The 16,981-nt window shown below is 41.9% G+C and overlaps 3 protein-coding genes across 4 annotated transcripts in view; 2 read left to right on the top strand and 1 right to left on the bottom strand.

Moving 5' to 3' along the window:
• Positions 1-84: 84 nt before the first annotated feature.
• On the bottom strand, positions 85-2,714 carry LOC148427711 (tubulin alpha chain-like). The gene is made up of 4 exons (XM_088441750.1): positions 2,411-2,714; positions 1,754-1,976; positions 1,529-1,677; positions 85-1,148 (listed from the first exon to the last, which is right to left on the bottom strand). Exons 1-4 carry the CDS (start codon positions 2,411-2,413, stop codon positions 174-176), a joined length of 1,350 nt encoding a protein of 449 aa, XP_088297876.1. The 5' UTR covers positions 2,414-2,714; the 3' UTR covers positions 85-173.
• Positions 2,715-2,778: 64 nt separating this feature from the next.
• agmat (agmatinase (putative)) lies at positions 2,779-7,185 on the top strand. 2 transcript variants are annotated; one of them, XM_088441770.1, is made up of 8 exons: positions 2,779-2,934; positions 3,078-3,279; positions 4,522-4,724; positions 5,238-5,286; positions 5,700-5,895; positions 6,351-6,530; positions 6,613-6,697; positions 6,776-7,185. In XM_088441770.1, the coding sequence occupies exons 2-8, from the start codon at positions 3,182-3,184 to the stop codon at positions 6,847-6,849; spliced, it is 885 nt and encodes a 294-aa protein (XP_088297896.1). In that variant the 5' UTR covers positions 2,779-2,934; positions 3,078-3,181; the 3' UTR covers positions 6,850-7,185. The 2 variants fall into 2 exon arrangements, with proteins under 2 accessions (XP_088297896.1, XP_088297888.1); XM_088441762.1 differs by having other exon boundaries at positions 2,779-3,279.
• Positions 7,186-9,350: 2,165 nt separating this feature from the next.
• hspg2 (heparan sulfate proteoglycan 2) overlaps positions 9,351-16,981 on the top strand; it is a 95,057-nt gene continuing 87,426 nt past the window's right edge. The window contains exon 1 of the mRNA XM_088442005.1: positions 9,351-9,666. Coding sequence (XP_088298131.1) covers positions 9,610-9,666 — 57 coding nt within the window. The 5' untranslated portion in view covers positions 9,351-9,609. The remainder of the gene's footprint in view (positions 9,667-16,981) is intronic.

Here is a 16,981-nt window from a genome sequence, read left to right as displayed (position 1 = left end):
TGTTCGATTGCATGCTTGGGCAAATAAGAAACAATTTTGTTAACCAATCTTTTTCACTAATTAAAAAAAAACAACAACACATGGTTGAACAAGAAAAAGTTTATTTTGAAACATTCCAGAACAGTAATTCAACAAACAATTTGAACTGTTTAAACCTTCACTCCTGATATCATTTACTCCTCTCCCTCTTCTCCCTGGTCATCAACGGAGTCTACCCCAACCTCCTCGTAATCTTTCTCCAGAGCAGCCATGTCTTCCCTGGCTTCGGAGAACTCGCCTTCTTCCATGCCCTCACCCACGTACCAGTGAACAAAGGCGCGCTTGGCATACATCAGGTCAAATTTGTGGTCAAGACGAGCCCAGGCCTCAGCAACGGCGGTGGTGTTGCTCAGCATGCACACGGCCCTCTGGACCTTGGCCAGGTCTCCGCCCGGAACCACGGTGGGTGGCTGGTAGTTGATGCCCACCTTGAAACCAGTGGGGCACCAATCCACAAACTGGATGGAACGCTTGGTTTTGATAGTGGCAATTGCGGCATTGACATCTTTGGGAACGACATCGCCGCGGTACAAAAGACAGCAGGCCATGTATTTGCCGTGACGAGGGTCACACTTCACCATTTGATTGGCTGGCTCGAAGCAGGCATTGGTGATTTCAGACACGGACAGCTGCTCGTGATATGCCTTCTCGGCTGAGATGACTGGGGCGTAGGTAGCCAGTGGAAAGTGAATGCGAGGATATGGCACCAAGTTGGTCTGGAATTCCGTCAGATCCACATTGAGGGCGCCATCAAAGCGAAGGGAGGCAGTGATGGAGGAAACGATCTGACTGATCAGCCTGTTCAGGTTGGTGTAAGTTGGGCGCTCGATGTCGAGGTTCCGACGGCAAATATCGTAAATGGCCTCATTATCCACCATGAAGGCACAGTCTGAATGCTCCAGGGTGGTATGGGTGGTCAGGATTGAGTTGTAGGGCTCCACCACCGCGGTGGACACCTGAGGAGCAGGGTAGATTGAGAACTCCAGCTTGGACTTCTTGCCATAGTCTACAGACAGACGCTCCATCAGGAGGGAGGTGAAACCAGAGCCAGTGCCACCTCCGAAGCTGTGGAACACCAGGAAGCCCTGGAGACCGGTGCACTGGTCGGCCTGAGAGCACAATTTTAAAATATCAACGATGAAATATAGTATATCAAAAGCTCCCGACAAATTCTAAAAGTTGATTACTGGTTTTTGAATGCGTTAACTACTACGCTACTGTAACTGTCATAAAAGTGCGCAAACAAGATTGAGTATTATTTACTTGTTAAACTTGGCCACAAGAGGGCAGCGCAATACAATCATTCATAACCAAATGAAGCGTAAAATCGGCTAGATATCGATGCTATCATTAAATTGTTTTAGGAACCTTTGCATTGTTGGCATAGACGCAATGTTTGTGCAAACGCAATATGCAATTAGCACATGCTAGCAAATAGCAAAACTAGCAATAATCATACAATTTAAAAAACATAAAAATCTATACACACCAGTTTGCGGATCCTGTCGAGCACCAAGTCAATTATCTCTTTGCCAATAGTGTAGTGTCCACGGGCATAGTTGTTTGCGGCATCTTCTTTGCCAGTAATCAGCTGCTCAGGATGGAACAACTGGCGGTAGGCCCCAGTGCGTACCTCATCTAATTAAACAATGAATCAGATTTACACACAGCAGCTAACAGCCACAGCTTCTGTGTATGAGGAGGCATGGCTTACCGATAACGGTGGGCTCCAGGTCCACAAAGACAGCCCTGGGGACGTGTTTTCCAGCCCCAGTCTCGCTGAAGAAGGTGTTGAAGGAATCATCTCCACCTCCAATTGTCTTGTCGCTGGGCATCTGCCCATCCGGCTGGATCCCATGTTCCAGGCAATACAGTTCCCAGCAGGCATTGCCAATCTGGACTCCGGCCTGACCGACGTGGATGGAAATGCACTCACGCTGCGGAGGGCAAAAAGAACAAATGCACAACATGATTCTATAAATGGTGTCTCCATCCCCTGTCGCATTGTCCTCGAGTGGACTGCGAGCTGTTGCAGACTTGTTGCCGATAGCGATTGCTGCCACAAGATGATATTGGCAAAGATGCTCCGTGACCCGAAATTCGACCGTATTAACCAGACAACGTGCTTATTTTGTACGTAATGAAGGTAGGAACAAATGAGCAAGTTTCAATTAAAACGCATTTGCAGTACAAAGAAGAAATGTCGAAACGTTCGGTCGCTGCTGGACGCCATGATGAAAACAACACTTTTCCCGCCTCAAAACATAATGAAGAAAATGCAGATAACTTCTTTGTGTTCGTCGGTCAGAAAAAGGCCCGATTTTACCCTGTCTTCGCTAATACAACATTCGACACAGAAAATAGCGCTTACCATGATGTCTCGTTGTCGACGTTAAAAGGCGTTAAAATCTCTGGTTTGTGAATGTGCCGCGCTTCTGCCGTTATCCGCTTCTTCTCCAAACAGGCAAGATCACTGACGTAACAGTCTCCGCCCAGATACCGCAGTATTTTTTTTTTGAAAAAATAAAAAACTTTATTGAATCGAGATCGCAAACAAACGAAAAATAATTATCCTTAAAAACAAATAAGGCATCAAACTGACTCTCAAAGTAGGCCGATAATTCAGCTATCAAAATATACACAATTGTGTACAAACAAATTGTAATAATGGCTAAATGAGAACGGTTGTCCTGCGCGCCCATTTATACTCGCGTCAATTTGACACGAATTAAACACGTGTGTCGTTTCCGGCGAGAAGCCACCTTTTATACAAAGTTCAGTGAAGCGTTGAAGCTCCTAAGTATTACAGCGACTAAAGTTTGAGCAACAGTTAAAACGTAGAGGCACCCCAGCGGAGCCAACTTTCATACAAAGTTGAGGGAAGCGACTAAGGTCGTAAGTATTAGAGCTTCTTTAGTTTGAGTAAAAAGTTAAACGTAGCGCCATGTCCACAGCTCTGATAAGTCGTCCGCGTCTGTTGTCAACGACTTTACGCTTCGTTTCGCTACCACTTCGTCTGTCTTCAATTCGCGCGTCAGGCAGTCGAGCTCCAAGCCAAACTCCCAGCAGGAAATGCTCCGGGAGAAATTTCAACGTGCCGCCCAGCGCCGAGTTTGTCGCGAGGGTTACGGGGATCCCCACAATGGCCAAGCTGCCGTACCAGGACACCGCAGACGGCCTCGATGCAGCCTTCATTGGGGTTCCGATTGATACTGGAACTTCCAACCGACCCGGAGCACGGTGCTGATCGCATGCCATTGGGGCCGCGCACTCCTAATATTTAATTGCTTTATCAGTTGTTTGCAAATGCATTTGACTTGTGCACGTTGAAGGTGTGTGACAGTTGACGCGTAAACGCCATTTTTCGTGACGTTGTTTTCATGTGCTCAAGTCACGCCAGGTGCGTCCTGAAGCCCCCTAGCCAGAAAATGTCTTCATCCCTTCAATTTTAACGTATGAGCAATGGCGCAATCCTCTCTATCGCCTGGCTTTGGATTTGATTATTTTCATTCGTTATTGCTGTTGATCAAAGACGCGACGGTGTTAAAAGATAATTGTCGGTGGAACGAGCGCCGTCATCCGGGCATTTTTTTCTTAAAACTCTCCAGCAAGTTAATTGTTATGAGTAGGAAACAAGTTGGACAGTTTCGTTTTTCAAGCTCTCTTCGTGGACATTGGTCTTGCTGATGAAAACGCGTTAGAATTTTTGTCACATACCTACAATGTCTTCTATCATGCATAATAACAGCAGTGCTCCATTTAGGGCTAGTGCTAATTGTTTCCAAAATATTTATGATTGTACAATAAAATGTTATGTTTTTGCAAGAAAATAATACAATTTGTAATCTGTTTTGAAGACATATTTGTACTACTAAATTACACAAGGTTTTTTTTTTTAAATATAACTAATAAAAAAGACAATTATTTCTTGTGAAATTAGCATTTATTTAATCATCTGTTGATTTCAGTTTTCGAATGTTATGCTTGATTAATTACTGACCCGTGACAGGGGTCAGGCTGGCCATCTAGCTTAAAGGGTAAATGTTCAGATGGCTGGAATCTCTTTGGGCCTGATATTGTCCTATTTAAATATTAGGTGCTGGGTGTGTAGTGATCTACAGTGTAGATTCTACACCAAGCCTTACCAAAGTATAGTACTAATGGGAAAGGTATTGTCTCACAGATGCCCATTACTGAGTTTATGTCCAGAAACAGGAAATGTTCATACAAAACCAATTTCAAGAGGGCTAGGGTTAGAAAGAAAATGCAGCTATGGGGTCTATATATCTTTAAAATTATTTGTCATTGATTTGATGGAAATTGTATCAATTAAAGCAAATATTACTGATGGGGATCTTTTACAATTACATAATGATATGCCAAAATTGGAAAAGACCCACTCGGTCAGCCATGTGAATGAAACAAACGAAAGAACATGCAGGTAGAAAAATGAATTTATAGGCTTCCTTTTTACCATCCCAGGTTTGGTCCAAGGCAAATCAGGGTTGAATCTGCCCTGCTGAGGGCATATAACAGTGGTACCAGAGCTGCTCCTTTTGAGTCTCTTGTGGTGGCCGACATTGGGGACGTTAACGTGAATGTGTATGACCTGAAGGACACATGCAGACGTATCAGGGAGACCTATAGAAAGGTGCTGGCCTCTGGATGCATCCCTCTGACAATGGGCGAGTATGCTTAGTGGAATAAAATACTTTATTTTTCTGCAGTTATGCTTGTCATTGAAAATATAACTGCCTACAAAGGAGAATGACAACACGAAATGAAATATATCACATCCTCTAACATCTCGCTGAATTTTTCAGTATTTTTATGTTTTATATTTTGGGTTTGACTGGCAACATTCCTGCGCTTGTGCACTGATAGTGATTCACCAGAAATGATTGGCTACACATTTTACCCAGGAATTGACCGAGCATGCCCACCCGTCTCCTGTTTATAAAAGTGTTGAAAATTGCATTTCTGTCTTTTTGCTTTACTCCGGCCAGGCTTGATAGTCTTTTTTTTTTTTCTTTTTTTAATTTATCCATTAAAATGATTTTTAATCATAGTTCCTTATATTTGGGGGAAAATTGGTTAAGGTTGTGATGAATAAGAACGTTAAAAAGGTTTGAATACGCTTTTGCCAGTGTAGAATGCATTATACCAGTTGACTGAACAGCATTTGTTGTGTTTTCCAGGGGGAGATCACACAATTACATATCCTATTCTACAAGCTGTTGCTGAAAAGTAAGTATACTGTAGCAAGGATGCTGCAGTTGTATTTTTCCCATTGACTTTAACATAAGTGTCCTCACTGCTAATTTTTTATAGACAAAATGCCGCTTGAATTAAATGAACGCCTTTGAATTTTTTTATTGTACAGTTCAGTCAAACCTCTAAATTTGAATACATAAATCACACATTTGAATTACACATTTTGCTTTTTCTTTGAGGTTTTGTGACATGTATTCTAAATGTGATGAGGCGGAAGTGTGCCACAGACTGGCTACAGTATACCACATAAGCTTAAAACAGCTTTAGGAAGGGAAAATGAAAAAATGAAATACCGTAGTCCAATACCAATGACCAACATCCCGGGATGTACTTGTTTGTCTTCAAGTTTCTTAAGTTTCTCTGATTCTACATTGTGCAAACACCAGATATGGACCGGTGGGACTCATCCATGTGGATGCTCACTCTGACACTAGTGATGTGGTCTTGGGGGAAAAGATTGGCCATGGCACACCGTTCAGGCGATGTATGGAGGAGAATCTGCTGGACAGCAAGCGAGTGGTACAGATCGGCCTCAGAGGTTCCGGCTACTCTGCTGATCCGTTCCAGTGGAGCCGAGCACAGGTTTTCTGCTCAGTATTGTTCATTTTGTGTTGGAAATTTTTTAAGCAGCAAAAAAATAATTGTAGGTAGGCTCAATTTTCCATCACTAAAACACAAACAAAAAAATATATTGTGATGGTCTCGACTGGTCTTGATCAAAAATCCTGTGTCCAGACAAAACTTGGGAAACAGAACACTACTCTCAACTCAGCTCAACTTTATTTATAGTCAAAGTCAGTTGATATTTGCTCCAGCTCACCCGTGACCCTGAATAGGATCAGCGATAGAAAGTAAAAGGATGAATGGATAACAGGCTTGTAACATAACCCTGTCTCAACCCTTTTTTTTTTTTTCTTTTTTAACCAGGTTGAAAAATGTTGATCGCATTGAATCTTCTTATATTGGAGGGATACTTTAGAAGCAAATGCAAAGGAAGTTTGTTTGAAAATAAACTACATGATTGGTTTATTTTGCAGGGATTTCGGGTGGTACAAGTTGAGGAATGCTGGTTCAAATCTCTAGCACCTCTAATGGATGAGGTCAGGAGTCAAATGGGAGATGGCCCTGTATACCTGAGTTTTGACATTGATGCTCTTGATCCCGGCTTTGCCCCTGGTACAGGGACACCTGAGATTGCTGGGCTCACTCCCATTCAGGTAGACATGTCTTCATCTTCAATGGTCAAAACATACATAGCTGCTCAATCCAAAAAATCGTTTTCATGTTTTATGCATCAAGGGAGTTGAGATTATTCGAGGCTGCCGTGGACTAAATCTAGTGGGATGTGATTTGGTTGAAGTGTCTCCACCCTATGACACAACAGGTACTTGGACCTATATCATTTCTTTAAATCTAACAAGAATGCAACCACAGTTTTATGTTTATTTTTTATTCTTGACAGGAAACACTGCCCTGACAGGTGCCAACCTCCTCTTTGAAATGTTGTGCGTCCTCCCAAATATGAAATACTACTGATCCTTGTTGATAAAAACCAGTTTGATGCCTTATACTTCTGACACAGCAAGACATATATTTTAAGCTACATGCTTAATACACAATTTCATTACTTTTGCATACTGTCTTGCAACTGACAAGCATCTGCATTTGCTAAACAAAAATTAGTGTGAACTTGTAATCGGTTACATTATAAATGTGCTTCTTGTCATTCTAAAAGGTGCTTCTTTTATTTCTTCTGGAAGAATTTCTGGAAATAGTTTTGAAAACACGTGGGTTTACTTCTTTCTCTTGAAAGGCCTTTACTGAACTGTGTGACAAATTAAAATGGCTGAAATGGGGGAAAACGCCTGTGAATCGTTGTGGTGTCTCTGTAGATTTGAGAGTGTATCCAACTCAAAAGGGTGTTGACCAGCACAGAGCGGAAGCATTTCACGTGACGTGACTTATCACAGCTGCTTCCTGCAACTGCAAAGTTCTGCTTCACTGGGACTGGACTAAAAAGGGCATTGTTATATTCACGATCATACCAAACCATACCAGCTACAGTACTTGTCTTTTTAATTCAGGGTCACACGGGTGATTGCGTACTCCCATCTGATTTTTGGTTTCACCTTGAATTGGTTACCAGTCTGTTACATAGTACTTATGACAGACAACCCAAACAATGGTTAAAGAAGAGGGTGAAGAGTTCTGCCTCTTGATGATATCCAGAACAAAGGGTGGTCAAAAAAAAAGTACTGAAACTGTTGGACATGATCAATAACTACCAAAGACAATTGAGACGATGTGGTTCTACCCACAGATGGAAATGCCTGTTTGTTAATGAAGTCCATAATACAGCAATAATTTGTCTCCATTTGTGTTATACCACATCATGTTGATAGCCACAGAATTAATATTCAGGATTAAGTAACAAGTATGCCAACAAGTATAGAAAAGTATCCCCAAAAGTCCTTTTAAGGGTATATTGGCTTTATTATGGATCATAATAATAAGTTTAGTTGTTTTGCGTAAAAGCTTTTTTTTTTCCATGCAGCTACCGTTGCATAATTGCTAACAGGCTAGAATGGAGCTTTAGAGTCGAAAGACCTTCCTCAAATCTGACACTGCAAATGTGACACCTCGCGCTGTGATCTGTAGTTGATAGGTGTGTTCGAGCAAGGTTTGATGAGGCCGTAAGTGCAGCACATTTCTATTTCTATCCTAGCCTCAGCCTTTAATTGGCGGCAGCTGTTGTGACAAATCCAGTGGTACAGTCGCTCTTGACCGACTGCTACAGACACAAAGAGTGGATTGATTCAGCCCTTTATATAGAATCGGCATGACCCATATATTTACAGACTGGTTGCATAGGTAATGGTAATTATTTTTAATCTCATGATGAAAGGCATTAACATTTCGCGCTTCGTTCCAATTTGGGGGCGTGATATTTTTTTCTCCACGAGAGAGCGCTGAATGTTCGAACGTTCGTGTTCAAACGAAACCTGCATAAATATAGAAACTACAAGGCCAGTACCTTCTATATATGTGTAGAGATTTCCTGACCCAATATTGTATGCCTTTTTTTTTCGTCACCTTTTTATAAAAAAAAAAAATACATTTTTATAAACACACCTGGAAAACATTTTTCTGTAGCCGAATAATTTTTTACACATTTCTCGTTCACATTTGTTGTATTGTCCCACAATTCGCTGCTGTTGTGAGAAGTTAACTTATTACAGTCCATCCATCCATTTTCTAAAGCCGCTTATCCCCACAGGGGTCGCAGGCTTGCTGGCCCCTATCTCAGCTGGCTTCGGGCAGTAGACGGGGGACACCCTGAACTGGTTGCCAGCCAATCGCAGGGCGAATACACCCAGATTCATAATGTATATGTTGATTTTCGCCACACCTACATAACCATGTAACATGGAATAAGTGAAATTTCTGACTCGACATTCTGTACTGTAATACTAGCAGTGTGTCTAGAAGACACCATTAGTCAGTATAAATTAATAAGTGGGGGGCATAATGCCAATGTAACTTTCATTGGCAGTACCAGCCATTTTTCCAACGACGTTACAAATTGATGAAATTTAAGATGGAATCACTTGACTCAGCGGATCACACATCTAAAGCAACAGATATGCAAAACTACAAGGGCGATAACGAGAATGTTATGCAAAAAAAAAAAAAAAGAGGAAGCTTTATCATTGTAAGATTTAATTTCCTTACGTATTTTTTCCCGTGATGAATGACCGGGTCGGGTGTGGCCCAAACATTTCTTTATGATCGGAAAAGAGCTCTCCCCATAGTTTACGGCTGAAACATCATGAAAAGCAAAAACTAATGTGTGCAAGCGCGTGCTTGCGTCTGCGAGGCGAGGTCTCTCCCGGTACTGTGATCAGCCACCGGCTCCCTGAATTCCATTCCGCCTTTTACTTTCCCAGTGCGCTCTTCCGTCCCACACAGGACTTCCCTGTGACTTGCAAAGAGTACATTCGCCCACCCCGCAACCACTTCACAGTGTTGAAGTGCACAGTCCAACGCGCATGTTTGGTACCATTCGCCGAACGCAACCCCCCCCGCAAATCCGCAAGGACCTCCACTCCTCTTTTTCGCACCTGTTAATGAAGTCCCGACGGCTCACGGGACGCCGAGGAGAAGTGTGATTTCGTCCCGGGAAGCACCGCGCGGAGAGGGTGCAGGAGTCGGTCCAGCAAAGCGGGCAGGAGGAGAGAAGGACCTTGTTGTTTCCACTTACCCCAGCAGTTGCAGCCTGCGCAGGGTTGGAGGAAAATGGGCTCTTGGAAATATGGACTTCTGTATTTGTTACTCTCATGCCAGCTGGTTATTGTAAGTCCAACCTTTTATGACTTTTCGTACTTATTTAAACTTTGTGTGCTATGACCGTATACCAAGATACAAGTTAAAGCATCACCTCTTGAGGTTAAGACAACAGGAAGCAGCACGATGATCTTTTACTATGTACTTTTAAAGGTGATGAGCCACATTACTGTATGTGTATAATGCCGCTCATATGCAAAGCGGCCGAGATTGCAGATTCCAGCGCTGCGTGCAAGGATGCGTTTTTAAAGTGACAAACTAGAAGAGTCCTTTGGAGTGAAGCTGTGCTAAGTTTGTCCACGGAAACAAGCTATTCATAGTCAGACTTGCATGGCCTTGCCTCTGCGTCATCCATCAAGCACTCCCACCGCAGCTAAAGCCTCCGAAGCTGGCAAAAATCTTAAAATTTTACTTTTGTATTTGCTTCGCTCAACATTGTGCTATTTTTTTTTTGTATGATATATTTTTTAGTGCTGGATACGTTCAACTCATCAGTTCATTTGTACAAACTTCCAATACTTTTTCTTACATTGAAGTTCTGTAAAAGAGCTTTGGTTTCAGGGTAAATCACCCCCACCAGCACTTAGGAGGTATCTCGTTGGGTGTCTTGGAGCTGTCATTGCTGAGATATCAGCCCTTCCAGTGCTGATTTGATCGGAGGAGTGTTCAGCGATGGGGTGTTGCTGTGTCGATCATCAGGAATACTGTACATTATCCACCTGACGCATTTAGACAATATACTGTTGGTCTAAAAGTATTTTTGCCATCCAGCAGTGACATGCTGAGGCCAGTCTTGTCATTACCGTTAGCCAGAAGCCGTTAGGTACAGGCCCCGCATTTGAACAGCAGCTTCAATAGAGCACCGTGCCCAAACTTACCAAAACGTAATTGAATGATCCTGGACCACGAGCATGTTTCCTCTATGATGGCTTTGAACTTAGCTCAATTCAACTAAGCACCAAGCCGTGCTTGTGTTGCCATGGACCCTCCTCCCAGCCTGCTGGAATGTTGGGGTCATGCACATCAGCGCACCAAAAATCAAATTCTCGGTGGTCCGGGGCTTGCGTCACAAATGAGGATCTGTGTCTCGCTGGGAGGTGACAGTAGCGTGTGCAAAGTTTGCTTTGGCTTTTACAACTTTGGCTTTCATTTCAAATGTAACTCATTTGCATCATCCCTCACATGGTTACTGACATTTTTGGCTCAGCCTTGTCTCCAAGTTTAGATTGACACAAGTGTCACTTGACTTGACGGTGTGGTGGCTGGACTCAAGTTAGGGGGCGGGGTGGCCTAAATTCCTTTGACGGTATATTTTGCATGTGTGTCATTTGTGTAAATAATTCCAATTTCCCACTGTGTAACCCAATCACCTCATCCACATAACGCAAATCCAAGTTGACGAGATAATCTCTGGATTCCGTCGGTGCGCACTGTCTGTCTCACCGACGAAGCAGAGTTGTTGCGCTCTCATCTGTGGTCGCTCTTTGTTGATTCAGACTACCTGTTTGTTAGTTCCCATTGAGAGTCGATGAGGATTGTGAGCACAGCAGCGCAAACACCAACTACGCTCCATCGTTTGAACAGAAAGAGGCCCCCCCCTCCGTCCCGACGCCACCACCACCACACCCGTTCAGTAATTGCTTGAAGACTTGGTTCAGTAAACATTGCATTGTTGAGTTATAGCCACAGGAGAGAAGCCATCTCGGCTGGTGGCAAGAGGCTGCACCGAAGCGGCTCACCTCTCTTCAAGCCGACTGGCACGTGGATGTTTGTTGTCGCCATGGAAGTGTGATTTGGTGGTCCTGTGCCAAGGTCATAGACGTGTGTTGATGTCTCATCAGAGGCTCCTCGAGGTTCATTTAAATTCCAAATGTGATCTCAATAAGAATACCAAATAAAGGTAGATCTCTCCCCCCGAGCAGCTGCTGTAAAAGTGCACAAAGTACCACATCGCAAGAGCAAAATATAAAAATGTGCCAAAAGTGATTTAAATGCACTATATTTTTCATTGTTTTGTAATAGAAGACATTGTGAAATAAAGGTTGGCTCTCTAATAGGCTTTACGTCACGCCACTGCATTCGTGCAGGGCAAATCCGCACTCTCCAGACACAGCTGCGCTTCAGCTGGCGCTACAGCAACACTGTGCGTGTTTCGACATGTGTGCACATACTCTCCGATGCTTCTCATCGTATGCACTGTCCCACTCTTTCCATTTGCACCTCTCAAAGCAATAGCACCTTTTCCTATGTGCTGTGAGAGTGCAGCTAGTGTCTTGTTGAGTTCTGTTACAATTGCAAATAGATAAGTGAGAGGCTCAAGTTGTGACTTAACGTGGGTCAGACTGAAGTTGCCAATTTCGAGCCTTTGGGCCCGCATAGTTAAAACTTATTAAAGACTCAACATGGCTTGGCTTCATGATTCTTGAGTTTTCATATATATATTTTTCTTAAGTTTTCATCAGTGACTGACCACGCCACTGGCATAATGGCCGGTCAACAATTCTCTGCCATGCTGTGGTCTCCATAACACATCAGCTTTCACAACAAGGTTTCCATCTTGCTGCTGCCCAGCCATACCAGTGCAGCATATACAACATGTGTGTATAGTGTGTTTTAAAATAATACACTCTATATTTTCAAATATACCTGTCGCTAAAAGCGATGTGTAGGAGTCACTGTCATGGAAATGTTTGTATACAGCCAATGAATGGGGTGATCATTGCCAACAGCTGTTTCCCGATAAGTGATGCCCTTGGGCCAATGGCATAGTGTTAGCCTCTGAGTTGAAGACTATTTATTTTTTAATTCGTTAAGTTCATTTGCCTTTTGACTGTTCATTGGGTCTTAGATACAAAATAGAAATACAAATTCATTCTTGCTCATCCGTTGGTTAGATCCCGCCCTGATGCTAGTCGTTTAGCTTGCAGTGATGTGGAGGGCTAACGCGGGCACTTGGATAACGAGGCAGTTTAGTGTTGAGTGGGTCAACCCGTGTTTCGGTCCAATTGTGAAGAAATATTATCTGCTAGAGAACCAAATCTTTTAGAAATGTCTGCTGGTGCTGGATGATGCCCTTGCTCACTGTTCGTGGCCTCGAAGATGATATCCTTGAAGAGTTTTTATTTATCAGGATTCTATTCCTTCCATCAAACACCACTCCATCCTTCAGCTCGAACTTTAAGAAGCTGATTATGGTAACATTTTCTACATATAGTAACATTTTTTACGTAATATTATTTTCTGACGTTTGCTCTCCTCTTCTCTTAATGCTTTCGGATGTTGACACACTCCCAACATAAGGTTCCACATTTTTGCACTTTTTTTTGTTTTTGTTTTTTTGCTTTGGACAAATTAGATAATTTACATAAAAACTGGTCTCAAGATGGGAAAACAGTCACTCTACAAAAAACATCCCTGATCAACCACAGGGGTGTATAAGTAATAATAGTAGTAATTAAAAAAAAAAAAAAAAGGATGGATATGAGGATGGATTTAGGTTTGGTTTCCTGCTTAATTCTTTTTTTTTTTTTTTACCTTCATTCATATACAATACGTTCCTAGTAATTTCACCAATTTGATACGGTACCATTGTGTACCCTTTTATACCCACGTGTCTATGTGGAGTGCAGTTTCTACCAAGAAAGCGTCTACCTAGAAACAGTGGTGTAGGTGTCAGTAATGCCAAATATATGGAATTCAGTGTTTTCGTTGATGTACAAAATGGAAATCAAGTACTTATACTATGGGGGCGAATGCATACATTTGAATGCATTTGTTTTGTGTTATTAATTTGCAAACAATACGTTACAATGAGGCCTGGAGTCAGTATGTCTCGCATAAAGTCCATGCCTTCGGCGTACTGTTGTACAGTGTGATATGGGTGGAACTAGTGACATATGACAAATTGAAGAAATTGTTCAACCCAACCATTTCAGGGTGTCCCCCGCCTACTGCTCAAAATCAGCTGGGATAGGAACCAGCAAGCCTGCAACCCTTGTGAGGGTAAGCCGCTCTAGAAAATGTATGGATTAACTAAGATGATTCAGTTCTATTTATTTCATACGGCAGCTGAACTGTACAAACAAAGCAAGTGCAGAGTTACTGGCACAAAGACAGACGAAGATGAATATTAACATAGCTTTACTTGCAAAACGTTGCTTAAAAGCTCATTGAAAAAAATTAAATAAATTAGACACTTTTTACAGTAAGATTTGGTAGTTTTCTTCTTGGTTGGATTTTACTGGAAAATAATCATATTTAATGTTCAAAGAAAGCTCTTAAATTAGTCTTTGAAACAACAATAGTGCTTGGAGCGGCAACCATGGCTCAGGCAGTAGACCAAATAGTTCAGTAACCGAATCCTGCTCTGTCCGAGTCATGTGCCATTGTGTGCTTGGGCAAGAAACTTCATCAATCTTGCCTCCAGTGGTTGGTCAGAGGGGCCATTAGCACAATGTGGCAGCCACGCTGTCATTATTTTGTTATTTGATTATTTAATTCCATGACTTCAATCAAGTAAAAAATTGGTACAAGCTTCATAGGAAATAGTTGTTGCAAAATGTAATTTATCGTGATTAATTATGGAATATTTTGCAATTAATTAGTTGGGAAAAAAAGTCATTGATTGACAGCACTCCTTTTGACCTATACAATAAATGTTTATTCTTGCAGTATCATCAAAATAGTGTGTGTGTCCACAAGTTTTAAATGTGCCCATAGGCTCCTTGTTTGTTACTGATTATCCCCACTCCTGTGTTATGTAGCTACAGGTGCACGAAACTCAACAGGGTTCAGTCGGGTCACGGAGGATATGAAGACAGCGGCATAAATAAAGAGCAATAAAACTGGTTAACGGTCAGAAAGTATTTGCATGTGGCAAATCAGAACTTGTGTTTGGGTTGTAAAATCCTTTCCTATCCTATTGGAATTGCCCTGACTCCAACTTGAATGAGTATTGAACCCAAGCTAACCCTGTTTTTTGCCTTTCCACAAGGGACCACCATTCATGCATTTGCTGGAGATCCATTGAAATGCTAAGTTGAGTGTAATGCGGCCATTGAAGCTGCTCTGTAGTCTGCCATTGTCTTTTCTAATGGCTCACTGTATATGCGAAGCCACTGTTTTGGCAGAGCTGCATTTTCTTACGTCTTCCTTTCTTTACGTGTATACTTCTCTTCTGATTGGAGTTGCTGCCCTTCTCTGTAAATTGGAGCCGGATGGTGCTCAAGGATTTCCCAAATAATGTTTCTCTTTGTTTTTCATTGTATAACGAGAATAAATGCCACCCTGATGTCAGTGGAGTCTTCTTCCCTTTACTGCACAACAAGTCTGTGCCTGTAAATCTACCCACCACCCGCATCGCTAGGCCTTTGAGACTCATGAATTCAGATCCACAAAAGCACTTCACAAAGTGGATTTGTGCAGGGATGACCATATGCTTAATCAAAAATGAAAATTAAGATGAACACTTGGAACCACTTTACAAACACTTTTTAATTTCATTTGCACTAGTCCCAGAAGTGCTTAAATTACATTATTGTCCAGAAACACAATGGAGTAATTGGAACGTCTCAGTGCTCTTAAGCAATTTTGCGTGTGCTTATGTTAATAGTTGATTTTTTTTCTTTACAAATGGCCACGTCTGTATCTGTGAAGACATCTTGTGTGATTCCATGTTCTTTGCACCTCCTCCAGGCTGCAGTTTGCTAAATGAGCTTCTGTCCCACCAGACAAAACACCCCCCCCCCCCCCCCCCCCACACACACACAGACATACACAAAAACACTACCCCTGCAGATATAGTTTCTTTTACCTAACAATTGTCTTTGCTCAATCTCCTTTAACTGTGGTTTTCCCTCTTTCTGCTCATCAACCACCCATCAAATGTAAATTATTTGATAATAAACTCGGGATAGGCAGTGGCCATCACTATTCAAACACCACAATTTAAAATAACGGTGTATCAATTATTGTTGTGTTGACCCAAATCAGGGAGGGAGTGGAAGGGTTGCAGAGATGAGAGTTGAACTGCGCAAAACAATGTATTAACAAAAACACTTGGAAGGGTACAAGGGAAACCTTTTTAAGTAAATACCGTGATTCCCCAAATATAATACACATCCATGTATATGACCGTGTATATATTTTTATATGTCACCGTGTACCAACAGTTTGGCAACTATGTAAAAATGACAAGAAAACAGAATACATTTCATCTTTGTAAATGATACATTTTCTTGTGTTCATATCTGAAGGTTATATATTTGTTGCGGGTTAAGTGTCTTTCAGGTTTCCCACATTGTGAACACCCAGTGTATCGAATGCGTTCAAAGCAGTTGTTTTTCCCTTTCGTGACGCAGCTCAAGTTTATTTTGCCATCAATACCTGAAGTAGCGCACCAACCGTGTTCTATCAAGTTTATGATTGCGACAAGTAATAAAGGAGTCAAATGGTATACCTTTCCATGTTCTCTAAATAATGCACACAGCTCTATAGCTTGCCGCTTTTAATTGAATCAGCGGAAGACATCATAACCTTTACATCATAGGTCTTGAACTCCAGTACACGAGGGCGGCATTCATGCATGTTTTTGATGCTGCTCTCTTAAACACACCTGATTCAAATGATTAGGATAATTTTCAAGCTCCTGTAGAGCTTGGTGATGAGCTAATGATTTGAATCAGGTGTGTTTAAGACAGAAGCGTTTGAAAACATGCTGGATTGCGGCCCTCATACCCTACGCTTTACATGATCCTCTCCATTTTAGTAATATTCCTGTGTGTGAACAAGGATGGACTCGGATGTTGGTTCAGCCTGCTCCTTTATTGAAAATAATGCCGTAACACCCTCAGTTAACACAAACTGCTGTAGCTACAACAGGCACTGGCTGATAACAGCCAACTGACGCCCGCCTACTAGCTTGTCCCGTTATGGTAATTACTGTACGTCAAAACTTGGCTTATGTGGCTGACGGATCACTTTTCCTTGATCTTTGTTTTCCAATGTAAAAGCAAACGTTTTATTTTGAGTCACCACAAAGATAATGTAAACCAGAGTGTCATACTCATTTTGGCTCAGGGAGCTACATGGAGGAAAATCAATCCTCAAGCAGGCTGTACAGGTAAAATCATGCTATATACAGTATCTCAAAAACAGTTAATGTTAATTATATGTAGACAATTGTTCTGCACACTGGCCAGTTCCGTATCAGGCCCACAATTGTCAAAAAGTAGAAAAGTTCAAGTTTAAAAAAACAAAACAGTAATTTTCTTTTGAGCCACTTATATAACCACAGTATAGCATTTTTCCTTAAGTTGCATGAAAC

This window comes from Hippichthys cyanospilos, chromosome 2 (assembly GCF_059441005.1).
Source record: "Hippichthys cyanospilos isolate Australia breed blue-spotted pipefish chromosome 2, RoL_Hcya_1.0, whole genome shotgun sequence".
Classification (NCBI taxonomy): Eukaryota; Metazoa; Chordata; class Actinopteri; order Syngnathiformes; family Syngnathidae; genus Hippichthys; species Hippichthys cyanospilos.
Note: the sequence above shows the minus strand (reverse complement) of the source record. Positions and strands in the feature narration are given on the sequence as shown.